Source organism: Pan troglodytes, chromosome 13 (assembly GCF_028858775.2).
Source record: "Pan troglodytes isolate AG18354 chromosome 13, NHGRI_mPanTro3-v2.0_pri, whole genome shotgun sequence".
NCBI lineage: Eukaryota > Metazoa > Chordata > Mammalia > Primates > Hominidae > Pan > Pan troglodytes.
In genome coordinates, this window is record NC_072411.2 from 143770362 (window position 1) to 143782869 (window position 12508).

A 12508-nucleotide genomic window follows, 5' to 3' on the forward strand; every position below is an offset into this window, starting at 1 on the left:
AGCCCCCTCAGAACAGGGTCTCCCTTTAAGCATCATTCCCATGAGAACAAGGTTCCCCCAGAACAGCATCACCCTCAGAACAGGGTCTCCTCAGAACTCTATCTTCCTCAAACAGGATCCTACTCTGGATGGAGTCTCCCTCAGAATCTTGTTTCCCTCAGAAAAGAGTCTGGCTCAGGGCAATGTCCAGGGCCCCATCAGGACACTGTTTCCCTCAGAACAAGTTCCCTCCTCACCGCATCCCTCAATAAGGGCTCTCCAAGAATAGGATGCCCCTGAAAACAGCATACCCCTCACAACAGGGTCCCCCAGAACATGGTCTCCCTCCAATCAGAACTACCCCCAGAACAGACTCCACCTTAAAACATTGTTTGCCTTAGAGCAGGGCCCTTACCAGCCCCAGAACATTGTTCTCTTCAGAACCTTTTTCTCCACTGATTAGCATTCCCTTGAGGACAGTGTCCCCATTTCCATCAGGACAGGACTCCCCCAGAACAGTGTTCACCTCAGAGCAGGATTCTCCCCCAGAACACGGTCCTCCTCAGAATGGGTCCTCCCAGAACAGCATCCTCTTCAGAACAGGGCCTCCCTCAGATCAGGGTTCCCCACAGAACAGAGTCTTCCTCAGAACATCATTCTCAGGACAGAGTCCCCCCTCCCCAGGACAGGGCCTGTTCAGGGCAGAGTCCCCATAGCTGCTGTGGGGAGGGCAGGGCTCTGGGACTTGTTTCCACCTTGGCTGCTAGGCTCATAGTTGAGGTTTTTCTTTCAGGTGTTCCAGCTCCACAAAGCATGTAGCAGGGGTCGCAAAAATGGAGTAGACTTTTGGATAGGCAGGGGCAGCACTGGGGGAAGTGAGATTTCTCTTCAATAGGAGCAACGGTACAGGTGTTCACATGTGGACAACAGTGCAGGTCGTGCATTGACTGTTCAGGGGTCTCACTCTTGCTTAACGTGCCTGGAACAGTTCTCCCTCCCTCTCAGGCTGCTCATGAGTTCACCACGTGACCGCCCAAGGTGTGGAGCTCTGCATAACACCATAAAGCTGAGCCACAGTGACGACGACGACGACTCAAGCTCCCCCTCCTCCATCCCTCGCCTGTCCCACCTTCTACCCAATCCTGCAAGACTCTGGCCACTCCTCACACCTAGAGTTCCCAAGGGACTATAGGTTTTGCTGTTCTGTATTGAGATAGCCCCACTTGAAGAACTGCATTCAGCCTAGGTGCCCTTTTCCTGCCTAGACGGAAGCTGAGTCAGGTTGTTAATGAGAAAGTTCTACTTATCCCAAAGGCAGTTGCACTAATTTAAAATTGAAATATGCACAAATCTGTTTGATCCAGATTATCATACTGTAGTCATCTTTAATGTTCATTAAAACAAAGGGATTTGATATTAAAACCCTTTAGCTCTGGGGAGGCAGCGAAGAGCTCTGTCCACAAAACCAAATCTGGGTGTCAGAGGCCAAGACCCCAGGGTGGGATCAGGGACCACCCCCTCACGGGGCATAAGGTCAGTTTTCCCCCAGAGCCCGGGCCCCTGTCCCCCCACAGTGCAAGTGTGGTCCCTGGAGCCCTGGTGTGGAGTGGTGAGTCCCGGAGTGGTGCTTGTCTTGGAAAGAGGGGCCCTTGGCCAGCCACCCCTCAGCGACACTATACAACTCCTGGAGCGCCTGCCAGGATTGAAGCCATGACCAGGTGCAGGTGGGTGCCAGGCCCGCTGTGGGTGGGCACTGGTCCTCAGCACCACTCACCACTGCCAGGCAGGCCGGGGACCAGCAGACTCCTCAGCCAACCCTGTCCCTTGGCCCGGCCCTGCCACACAGAGGGACCCCAGCCCATCATGGGCATCAGCAGGGCTTGGCCACTTCCACCTCCCGCTAGAAGCCTAGCGAGTGTGGATGCATAGACATCTGAGCCCAGCTTCCTGCGTCCCCACCTGGCCCTCACCACCTCTCACCCCCAGGCAGCGGGCCAGCCCCGCCTTCACTCCCCTCCCAACCACCACCCACCACCACCACCCGTACCCTCCTAGGGGCTTCCAGAGCTTTTACACCTGGAGAAACATTCCCCACTCCCCTTTGGCCTCCCTGTACCCTGAACTGTGAATATTTTTAACCCCTAAATATGTAAATACGGCCAGCTCCTGTGACACAGAAGCTGTTTTATCAACTGTCAGTCCCCATTCCTTTATGATAGGATTCTCCACAGTGGTTTCCGACTCAGGCTCCAGTGGACCAGATAAAAGTGTTTTGTTAAACAAATAAAAATAAAAATAATGTAACCCTTTAGCTGAGCGCAGTGGCTCATGCCTGTAATCCCAGCACTTTGGGAGGCTGAGGCAGGTGGATCGCTTGAGTCCAGGAGTTTGAAACCAGCCTGGCCAACATAGCAAAACCCCATCTCTACAAAAAATACAAAAATTAGCTGGTTGTGGTGGTGTGCGCCTGTGATCCCAGGTACTCAGGGGGCTGAAGCAGGAGGATTACCTGAGACCAGGGAGGTTGAGGCTGCAGTGAGCTGAGATCGCACCACTGCACTCCAGCCTAGGTGACAGAGTGAGACCTTGTATCCAAACAAACAAAAAAACTTTAAGTTAGAGAATAGTTTAGTTTAATATGTCTGTGTAATACTCAGAATCCACATACATGTATACATGTGTTGTAAAATCATCAGATATGGGCCAGGCATGGTGGTTCAAACCTGTAATCCCAGCACTTTGGGAGGCTGAGATGGGTGGATTGCTTAAGCTCAGGAGTTCGAGACCAGCCTGGGCAACATGGTGAGACCCCCATCTCTACAAAAAATATTTAAAAAATGAGCCGGGCATGGTGGCACATGCCTGTTCTTGCGGGGGGCTAAGGTGGGAGGATGACTTGAATCCGGGAGGCAGAGGTTGCAGTGAGCTAAGATCCCACCACTGTACGGCAGCCTGGGCGACAGAGCTAGATCCAGTCTCAAAAAAAAAAAAAGTCAGGTGTGGTTATTCCCTCTGTCCAGTAACTGTGCCAGCACAACCGCTTAGTTCCATTCTTGAGAGAAGTTTCTGGAGCGAGCCCTAAGACTGGGCAGGACTCGAGTGGGCTTTGTTTAACCCCTGCCCTGCACTCCCTTGCTGTGTCCCACGCAGCCAACTGCAGCCTTCCCATCCTCACTTCATCTGTCCAGTGGGGAGGTGGCCCTGGTCCACTCAGTGCATGTGATGTGGGGCCGGTTAGTGGTGCATGTAGCAGTGAATTGGTGGAATGAGGTGCAGGTCACATGGCATCTGAGACGGGTTGAGATGCATTCCGTGGAGGCTAGAAAGCCCCTGCTGGCGCACGCTGGGCCACTGGTCCATTTGCCCTGTGGGGATTTCCAGCCGGCACCTGCCATCAAGGAAAACAGGCCAGTCTCCCCCTGGACTCCTACATCTCCTCACCTAAAGGCCCCACTCTTGCGCCTCCGCAGGAGTTTACCAGCTACTTCCAAAGACATGACGAGGTCCTAACAGAACTGGAAAAGGCTACCAAACGCTGTAAGAAGTTGGAGGCAGTGTACAAGGAGTTCGAGCTGCAGAAGGTCTGCTACTTGCCTCTCAACACGTTCCTGCTGAAGCCCATCCAGCGGCTGCTGCACTACCGCCTGCTGCTGCGCCGCCTATGCGGACATTACACCCCCGGGCACCATGACTACGCTGACTGCCATGGTGAGTGTGGGTGCGGCCCTGCATCTCGAGGATCAGCGTGCGTGGCTGGGAGGCAGGGGCGGCTTTGCTAGACCTGAAGACTTCCTTCACTGGGAAGCGCAGGAGTCCACCCCATTAGGGCCTGGACCACAATGGTCAGCATTGGCCCTGGCCTTCCTTCCCGTCTCCTCTGGCTGCTGGCAGAGGGCAGGTCCCAGGCTACACCAGGTCTCTGTCTATTCTGCTCCTCCACCCTCAGGCAAGGCCCTGCCCATCTCCACGTCTGAGCAGTGTAGGGGATGACTCTGATTGCTCTGCAGGGGTCACAGGGCATGCTCCTGCTGGGGACCCCACAGCCCCCACAAGTGCACTGGGGAATGGGGTGCAACCCCCAGAGCAACCTGCTGCCTATGGATGTTTCTGTCCTGGAGGCCTTGGCTCTAAAACATACAAAAGATTGGGCCAAGGTGACCTGTTAGAAGTTTTTAACATAGACAGCCTTTGTAATTTTTGATGTTTATTAAAGGGATAAAAGAGTAAACTCTGACCATTTTAACCTAAAAATAGGATTTCTAATTTTATTGTAAATTTAGTCCCCTTTTCTGAGATGACTCAGGCCTGAGGGGAACACTGCTCTAATGGGGACCTATTCTAATGGGGATGTGTTCTGATGGGAACTTTATGCTTATCAGGAGGTTTTTTGTTTTTGTTTTTGTTTATGTTTGTGGTTTTTTTTTTTTTTTTTTTGAGACGGAGTTTCATTGTTGTCGCCCAGGCTGGAGTTCAATGGTGTGATCTTGGCTTACTGCAATCTCCACTTCCCGGGTTCAAGTGATTCTCCTGCCTCAGCGTCCCAAGTAGCCGGTATTACAGGCGCCCGCCACCACACCCAGCTAATTTTTGTATTTTTAGTAGAGACGGGGTTTCACCGTGTTGGCCAGGCTGGTCTCGAACTCCTGACCTCGTGATCTGCCTGCCTCGACCTCCCAAAGTGCTGGGATTACAGGTGTGAGCCACCACATGAGGAGGTTTTTACAAGTAAATTTTATCATTGTCATTAAAAATAGATGAAAAAATACTTAGCATTTCCTCTAGCTGGTTTCCCATAGCCATGAATAGATATAAATAAGGATGCTTTCTGATTAGCAAGAAATAGAATGGATCATACAATGTTGACGATTCTCTTTCTTTTCATTCTAAAAGAAAATGTTTCATGTTTGTTAAAAAGGAGAAGGACAAAATTATAGAAAACATTTTCAAACATTTTAAGGAAAACATGACATAACCACACCATGTTTAAAATGTTTCTCATTGTCAGTCATTATACCACAGTAGTTAGGTAGGCAGAGTGCTGGAGCAGAGGTTGGCCTGGGCCCGGGCCACCAGGGAAGCCATGCCATGGAGAAGACTGGGGCCCGGGTTCTGGCCACATCTACCATGTGCTTGAGGTACATAGGACTTTGGAGGGATTCCTGTACCTCACAACGTGACAGGTTTCTCATCAGTAAAATGTATAGACTGGTGCAAAACCTCTGTGAAGCTGTTTGTGAAAGCGCTTTGAAGTTGTCAACTCAACAGAACACTGATAACCATCAGCCTCCCTAGGTTTGCTTCAGACCTCAGCCATCTCTGAAGCACAGTGAGAGCCCAGTCGATGAAACATTCTCAGCTGACACTATGGCAGGCTCCTTTCCCTCCATGACCCCACTCTCCAAATGTGGGACACAGGAATGCTTGTCAAGAAGGGCCTTCTTGGAAAATGGCCTTTGGTGTGCAAATGTTACCAGCCTCTTGGTCTTCCTGAGAACTTGAATAGAATTCTCTTGGACAAAAGGGAGTACATTTGTTGGGGCTGGCAGAAGCCAGCCTTGTAATTTTATTTATCCTTCATTTTGATGACAGTTTCCAAGGGTGCTGGATGTTAAGTGTATGTTGTTGATCCATTCTATCATGCACCTGCTCTGCCTACTGCTGTGGGGGAACCTGTTCTGAGGGGGACCCTTTTCTGAGGGGACTCAGTTATGAGGGGACGTGGCTCTCAGGGTGTCCTGTTCTGATGGGGATGCGCTCTGAAGGGATCTTGGACGGAGGGGGACCCAATTCTGAGGGGACCCTGTTCTAAGAACACTGCTCTGAGGAGATTCTATTCTAAGGGGACCATGGTTGGAGGAGGACTCTGTTCTGAAGGGGACAGTGTTCTGAGGGGGGACTCTGTTTTGAGGGAAACACTACTCTAAGAGAACCTTCTTCTGAGGGGGACCCTTTTTTGAGGGGGACACTGTTCTGAGGGGACTCAGTTATGAGGGAGACACTGCTCTCAGGGGGTCCTGTTCTGATGGGGATGCACTCTGAGGGGATCTTGGACTGAGGACCCTGCTCTGAGGGAGGGGTCCATACTCTGAGGACTCTATTCTGTGGGGACTCTGTTCTTAGGAGTATACTGTGCTGTGGGGACTCTGCTCTCAGGTGGATGCTGCTCTCAGGGGACCCTGTTCTGAAGAGATGCTGTTCACAGGGGGATGCTCTGAGAGGACCTTGTTTTGAGGAGACCCTATTCAGAGGGGGACCCTGTTCTGGGTGCTCACTACCCTGAGGGAACTCTTATGTGAGGGGAATGTTATTCTAGGGGGGACACTACCCTGAGGGGATCTCGTTCTAAGTGGGGAATAGTGTCATGGGGGAACATGTTCTGAGGAGGATGCTGTTCTGAAGGGGACCCTGTTCTGTGGGGGATTCTGCTCTGAGAAGGACCCTGTTCTGAGGAGGATTCTGTTCTGACGGGGGTCCTGTTCTGAGGGGGATGCTCTTCTGAGGGGACCCTGTTATAACGGGATACTGTTCTGAGGGGACCCTGTTCCGAGTGGGATGCCGTTCTGAGGGGACCCTGTTCTGAGGGGAATACTGTTCTGAGGGGGATGCTGTTGTGAAGGGACACTATTCTGAGGGGATGCTGATCTGAGGGGACCCTGTTTTGTGGGGATCCTGTTCTGTGGAAACCCTGTTCTGAGGGGGATGCTGTTCTAAGGGGACCCTGTTCTACAGGGGATTTGATTCTGTGAGGACCGTGTTCTGTGGGGACCCTGTTCTGAGGGGGTTGCTTTTCTTTTTTTTTTTTTTTTTTGAGACGGAGTCTTGCTCTGTCCCCCAGGCTGGGGTGCAGTGGCGCGATCTCGGCTCACTGCAAGCTCCGCCTCCCGGGTTCACGCCATTCTCCTGCCTCAGCCTCCCGAGTAGCCGGGACCACAGGCTCCCGCCACCACGCCCGGCTAACTTTTTTTGTATTTTTAATAGAGATGGGGTTTCACTGTGTTAGCCAGGATGGTCTCAATCTCCTGACCTCATGATCCGCCCGCCTTGGCCTCCCAAAGTGCTGGGATTACAGGCGTGAGCCACCGCGCCCAGCCGGGGTTGCTGTTCTACAGGGACCCTATTTTGTGGGGCATCTTGTTCTTGTGAGGATGCTGTTCTGAAGGGAACCTGTTCTGTCAGGATCCTGTTCTGAGGTGCCCCTGTTCTGTGGGGACTCTGTTCTGAGGGAACCCTGTTCTGTGGGGATTCTGCTCTGCGGAGGCCCTATTCTGAGGGTTGTGCTGTTTTGAGGGACTGTTTTCTGAGGGGACCTTGTTCTTAAGGGGATACTGTTCTGAGAGGGATGCTGTTTTGTGGGGACCCTGTTCTGAGGGGACTGTATTCTGTGGGGAACCTCTTCTGTGGGGACCCTGTTCTGAGGGGATTATGTTCTGTGGTGATCCTGTTCTGAAGGGATCCTGTTGTGAGCAGGAGGCTGTTTTGAGGGGAACCTGTTATGTGGGGAACCTGTTTTCTGGGAACACTGTTCTGAGAAGACCCTGTTTGGAGGGGGATGCCATTTTGAGGGGATCCTGTTCTGGGGGGATTCTGTTCTGTGGAGATCCTATTCTGAGGGTAGTGCTGTTTTGAGGGGACCCTGTTCTGAGGGGACCCTGTTCTTAGGGGGATCCTGTTCTGAGGGGGATGCTGTTCCATGGGAACCCTGTTCTGAGGGGACCATGTTCTGTGGGGAACCTCTTCTGTGGGAACCCTGTTGTGAGGGGATTCTGTTCTGTAGTGATCCTGTTCTGAAGGAATCCTGCTTGGATTCCTTGAGATGCTGTTCTCAGGGGACCCTGTTCTGTGGGGATTCTGTTGTGTGGGGGATGCCATTCTGAGGGGGATCCTGTTCTGACGGGGATGCTGTTTTGAGGCGACCCTGTTCTGAGGGAGATTCTTTTCTGTGGGGACCCTGTTCTGAGGGGACCCTGTTTTATGGTGTTCTGTGGGGATTCTGATCTGAAGGGACCCTGTTCTGTGGGGCATCTCATTCTGTGAGGACCCTGTTCTATGGGTTATCCTGTTCTGTCAGGACCCTGTTCTGAGGAGGATTCTGTTCTGTGGGGACCCTGTTCTGTGGGGAACTTTTTCTATGGGGATGCTGTTCTGAGGGGACGCTATTCTGAATGTGATGCTGTTCTGCAGGGACCCTGTTCTGAGAGGGATCCTGTTCTGAGGGGACCCTCTTTTGAGGGGGATGCTGTTCTGAGGGGACCCTATTCTGAGGGGGATGCTATTCTGAGAGGACCCTGTTCTGAAGGGATCCTTTTCTGTGGGGACCCTGTTCTGAGGGGGATGCTGCTCTATGTGGCCTCTGTTCCAAGGGTGATGCAGTTCTGAGGGGACCCTGTTGTGAGGGCATTATATTCTCTGGGGACCCTGTTCTGAGGTGGACGCTGTTCTGTAGGGATCCTGTTCTATGAGGACCCTTTTTCTGAGGGGACTCTGTTCTGTGGGGGATTCTGTTCTGTGGGCATCCTGTTCTGTGTGGATTCTGTTCTGTGAGGACCCTTTTCTAAGGGGACCCTGTTCTGTGGTGAACCTGCTCTATAGGGACCCTGTTCTGAGGGGACCCTTTTCTGAGTGAGATGCTGTTCTGAAGGTACCCTCTTCTGAGGGGACCATGTTCCAAGAGGACCCTGTTCTGTGGCAGATGCTATTCTGTGGGGGCCATGTTCTGAGGGGGACCCTTTTCTGAGGGACCCGGTTCTGCAGGGGGCACTACTCTGTGGAGACCCTGTTCTGTGGGTTCTGTGGAGAATGTCAAGGCAGGTCAGGTGATGTATAGGATCATTATCATGCCATCAGGTCCAAAATGTGTCCTGAGCTTCCAGCAGCTGCCAGTCCCTACCGAGGTGCAGCACAGTGTCCATGTGGCAGTCAGGCTCCCAGCCCTGCACTCTGTGGACTCAGCATTTGAGGGCAGGGTGGTGGCACTGGTGCTCTTTGAGTGGACTCAAGCAGCCATGCAGCAAATGGACATGGCGTGATGAGTCTCTGCCTGACATGATGTCTGGAAGGAGGGGCTCAGACCCAAGTGCTTGAGGGATGGCCAGCCTGGGAGAGCCAGGGGATGGGGGCAGGAGCTTAGAAATCTGCACAGAGCAATAGGGTTGGTAGCTGCCAAGACCTATGCTGGCTGCACTGAAGTTCTTCCTCATTTTCAGTGTCATGCAGGTGTCATTGACAGAAAGTGAATTTTGTCAGTCAATTTTCTTTGTCAATGATGATCTCCTCACATACTTCATTCTTTTCTGACTTTATCCTCTGAAAGCTGTAAGGGGCTGTTGTCACCCCCACTGGAAAGGATAGAGCTGCAGGCCGGGCGTGGTGGCTCACGCCTGTAATCCCAGCACTTTGGGAGGCCGAGGCCGGCAGATCACGAGGTCAGGAGATCGAGACCATCCTGGCTAACATGGTGAAACCCCATCTCTACTAAAAATACAAAAAATTAGCCGGGCATGGTGGCAGGTGCCTGTAGTCCCAGCTACTCGGGAGGCTGAGGCAGGAGAATGGCATGAACCCGGGAGGCGGAGCTTGCAGTGAGCCGAGATCGTGCCACTGCACTCCAGCCTGGGCGACAGAGCGCAGAGCGAGATTCCGTCTCAAAAAAAAAAAAAAAAAAAAAAAAAAGATAGAGCTGGAACAGTCAGGTGACTTCATGCTAACAAATCTGCCCAGGGCTAGAGCTGAGCACTGGGCAGTGCTGGGTGAGGGGTGTGGACCTTGTCATGGAGAAGCTTTGTGGCCAGGAAATAAGAGGGAGTCCTGATAGAAACAAGGGAGAAGGTGGCCGGGCATGGTGGGTCACGCTTATAATCCCAGCACTTTGGGAGGCCAAGGTGAGTAGATCATCTGACATCAGGAGTGGGAGACCAGCCTGGCCAACATGGTGAAACCCTGTCTCTACTAAAAATACAAAAAAATAGCCAGGCGTTGTGGCGGGCATCTGTAGTCCCCGCTACTCAGGAGGCTGAGGCACAAGAGTTGCTTGAACTTGAGAGGCGGAGGTTTCAGTGAGCCAAGATCGTGCCACTGCACTCCAGCCTGGGAGACAGAGTGAGACCCTGTCTCTATTAATAATAATAGTAATTAATAAATAAATAAATAAAAAGAAAGAAGGGGGAAAGTAGTCCCCATGAGTGATTCCAGCAAGGAGGATGCAGACCCTGTGCTCCAAGCATCATCAGAGGTGGGAGCAGGCTCAGCTACGCTACGCCACCACTCTCAGCATGGCCTCAGAGCTGGGCAGACCACTCTTAGTATAACTTTGTGTTTTAAGTTTCCTGTCCAGATTATAAACTTTCTCTTATCTTTGCTTGAACTATAAGATTAGCATCTGTTCCTGGTTAAAAGAGAAAGTTACAATTGCTTTGAAGGTGCAAATCATTTAGCCTTTAAAGTACAATAAATCATTTTCCTTTAAGAGCAAATACTGCCTTACCCATAACATTAAATGGTTATTTACAAAGCCTATCGTCTTTGCCAAACCAGAATATGGGCTGGCCAACAGTTTGGGTTGAACAACCTGAAGGCCTCAGGGGTATCTGCAGGAGCAGGCGCCTGGTGGCTGCACATAGTAGGCAGCAGTCCTATAAGTCCTATAAGGCAGGGGTCCCCAGTGCCCACGGCTATGGACTAGTACCAGTCCAGTCCATAGCCTGTTAGGAACCAGGCCACACAGCAGGAGGTGAGTGGCGGGCAAGTGAAGCTTCTCTGTATTTACGGCCACTCCCCATTGCTTGCATTACCACCTGAGCTCCTCCTCCTGTCAGATCAGCAGCAACATTAGATTCTCATGGGAGCACAAACCCTATTGTGAACTGCGCATGTGGGGGATCTAGTTTGTGTGCTCCTTGTGAGAATCTAACAAATGCCTGATGATCTGAGGTGGAACAGTTTCATCCCCAAACCATTCCCACCACCTCTGGTCTGTGGAAAAATTGTCTTCCATGAAACCCATCCCTGGTACCAAAAAGGTTGCGGACCGCTGCTGTAAGGAGTCGAGTAGGATGTACCTCTAATTAGAACTGCCTTTTAGAATGCTGGTTCCTGTCACAAGGTGGTGGGTGGAGGGTGCTGTGCACACCACTGCCTGTGCACCTGTACTGAGGGGTCTCTCCACACAGACGCCCTGAAAGCCATCACAGAGGTGACCACCACACTACAGCACATTCTCATCCGGCTGGAGAACCTGCAGAAGCTAACGGAGCTGCAGCGGGACCTGGTGGGCGTAGAGAACCTCATTGCTCCTGGCAGGGTGAGTGACCTTGCTCTGGGAATGTTTTTTGAGCTACTTTGTTTTTTTAATTGAGATATAATTTACATACCACAAAAGTCACCATTTTAAAATGTATAATTTTGGCCAGGCACAGTGGCTCATACCTATAATCCGAATACTTTGGGAGGCTGAGGTGGGAGGATCACTTGAGCCCAGGAGTTCAAGACCAGACTGAGCAACACAGGGAAACCCCGTTTCTATGAATTTAAAAAAAAAAAAAAAAAAGAATTGCTGGGTGTGGTGGCGCACACCTGTGGTCCCAGCTACTCAGGAGACTGAGATGGGAGGATTGCTTGAGCCAAGGAGGTCGAGGCTGGAGTAAGCCCTGATCACAGCACTGCACTCCAGCCTGACAACAGAGCAAGACCCTGTCTCTGTTAAAAATGAGTAAATACGGCCAGGCACAGTGGCTCACGCCTGTAATCCCAGCATTTTGGGAGGCCAAGGCAGACAGATCACTTGAGCTCGGGAGTTCGAGACCAGCCAGACCAACATGGAGAAACCCTGTCTCTACTAAAAATACAAAAAATTAGCAGGGCGTGGTGGCACATGCCTGTAATCCCAGCTACGCAGGAGGCTGAGGTAGGAGAATCACTTGAACCCGGGAGGCGGAGGTTGCAGTGAACCAAGATCACGCCATTGCACTCTAGCCTGGGTAACATGAGTGAAACTCCGTCTCAAAATAAAATAAATAAAATAAAATACATACATATATACATACATACACACATACATACATACAAAAAATATATAATTGAGTGGGTTTTAGTATCTTCACAAGGTTATGTAGCCATCAATGTCAAATTCAGAACATTTTCATCACCCCAAAGTGAAACCCCCACACCAATTAACAGTCACTTCCCATCACTATTTTGAAGGGAACCCTGTTCTCAGGGGACTCTGTTCCGAGGTAACCCTGTTCTGGGTGGGGATGCTGTTCTGTGGGGACCTCGTTCTGCTCCCTAACCCCTGGCAACCACTGATCTGCTTTCTGTCTCTAAGGAGTTACCTGTCTGGGCATTTCATAGAAGTGGTATCATACATTAATGTGGCCTCTTGTGACTCTTCTTTCACTCAGAATAATCTTTTCAAGGTTCATTCATGTTCCCTTTTTTTTTTTTTTTTTTTTTTGAGACAGAGTCTTGCTCTGTCACCAGGCTGGGGTGCAGTGACACGATCTTGGCTCACTGCAACCTCTGCCTCCCAGGTTCA

At 51.3% G+C, this 12508-nt stretch overlaps 1 protein-coding gene across 9 annotated transcripts in view; it reads left to right on the forward strand.

The window, feature by feature from the left end:
- The window catches only part of FARP2 (FERM, ARH/RhoGEF and pleckstrin domain protein 2), a 136324-nt gene that overhangs the window by 109290 nt on the left and 14526 nt on the right, over positions 1–12508 (forward strand). For 8 of the 9 annotated variants that reach the window (XR_001716566.4, XR_008546878.2, XR_008546879.2 and 5 more), the window contains 2 exons: positions 3450–3687; positions 11145–11275. Coding sequence is in view for 4 of the 9 variants with exons in the window: in XM_016950925.4 (XP_016806414.1) it covers positions 3450–3687; positions 11145–11275 (369 nt within the window). In the remaining 5 variants the exon portion in view is untranslated. Of the gene's footprint in view, positions 1–984; positions 1704–3449; positions 3688–11144; positions 11276–12508 lie in introns of all 9 variants that reach the window. The other variant, XR_010150259.1, reaches the window with a different exon arrangement.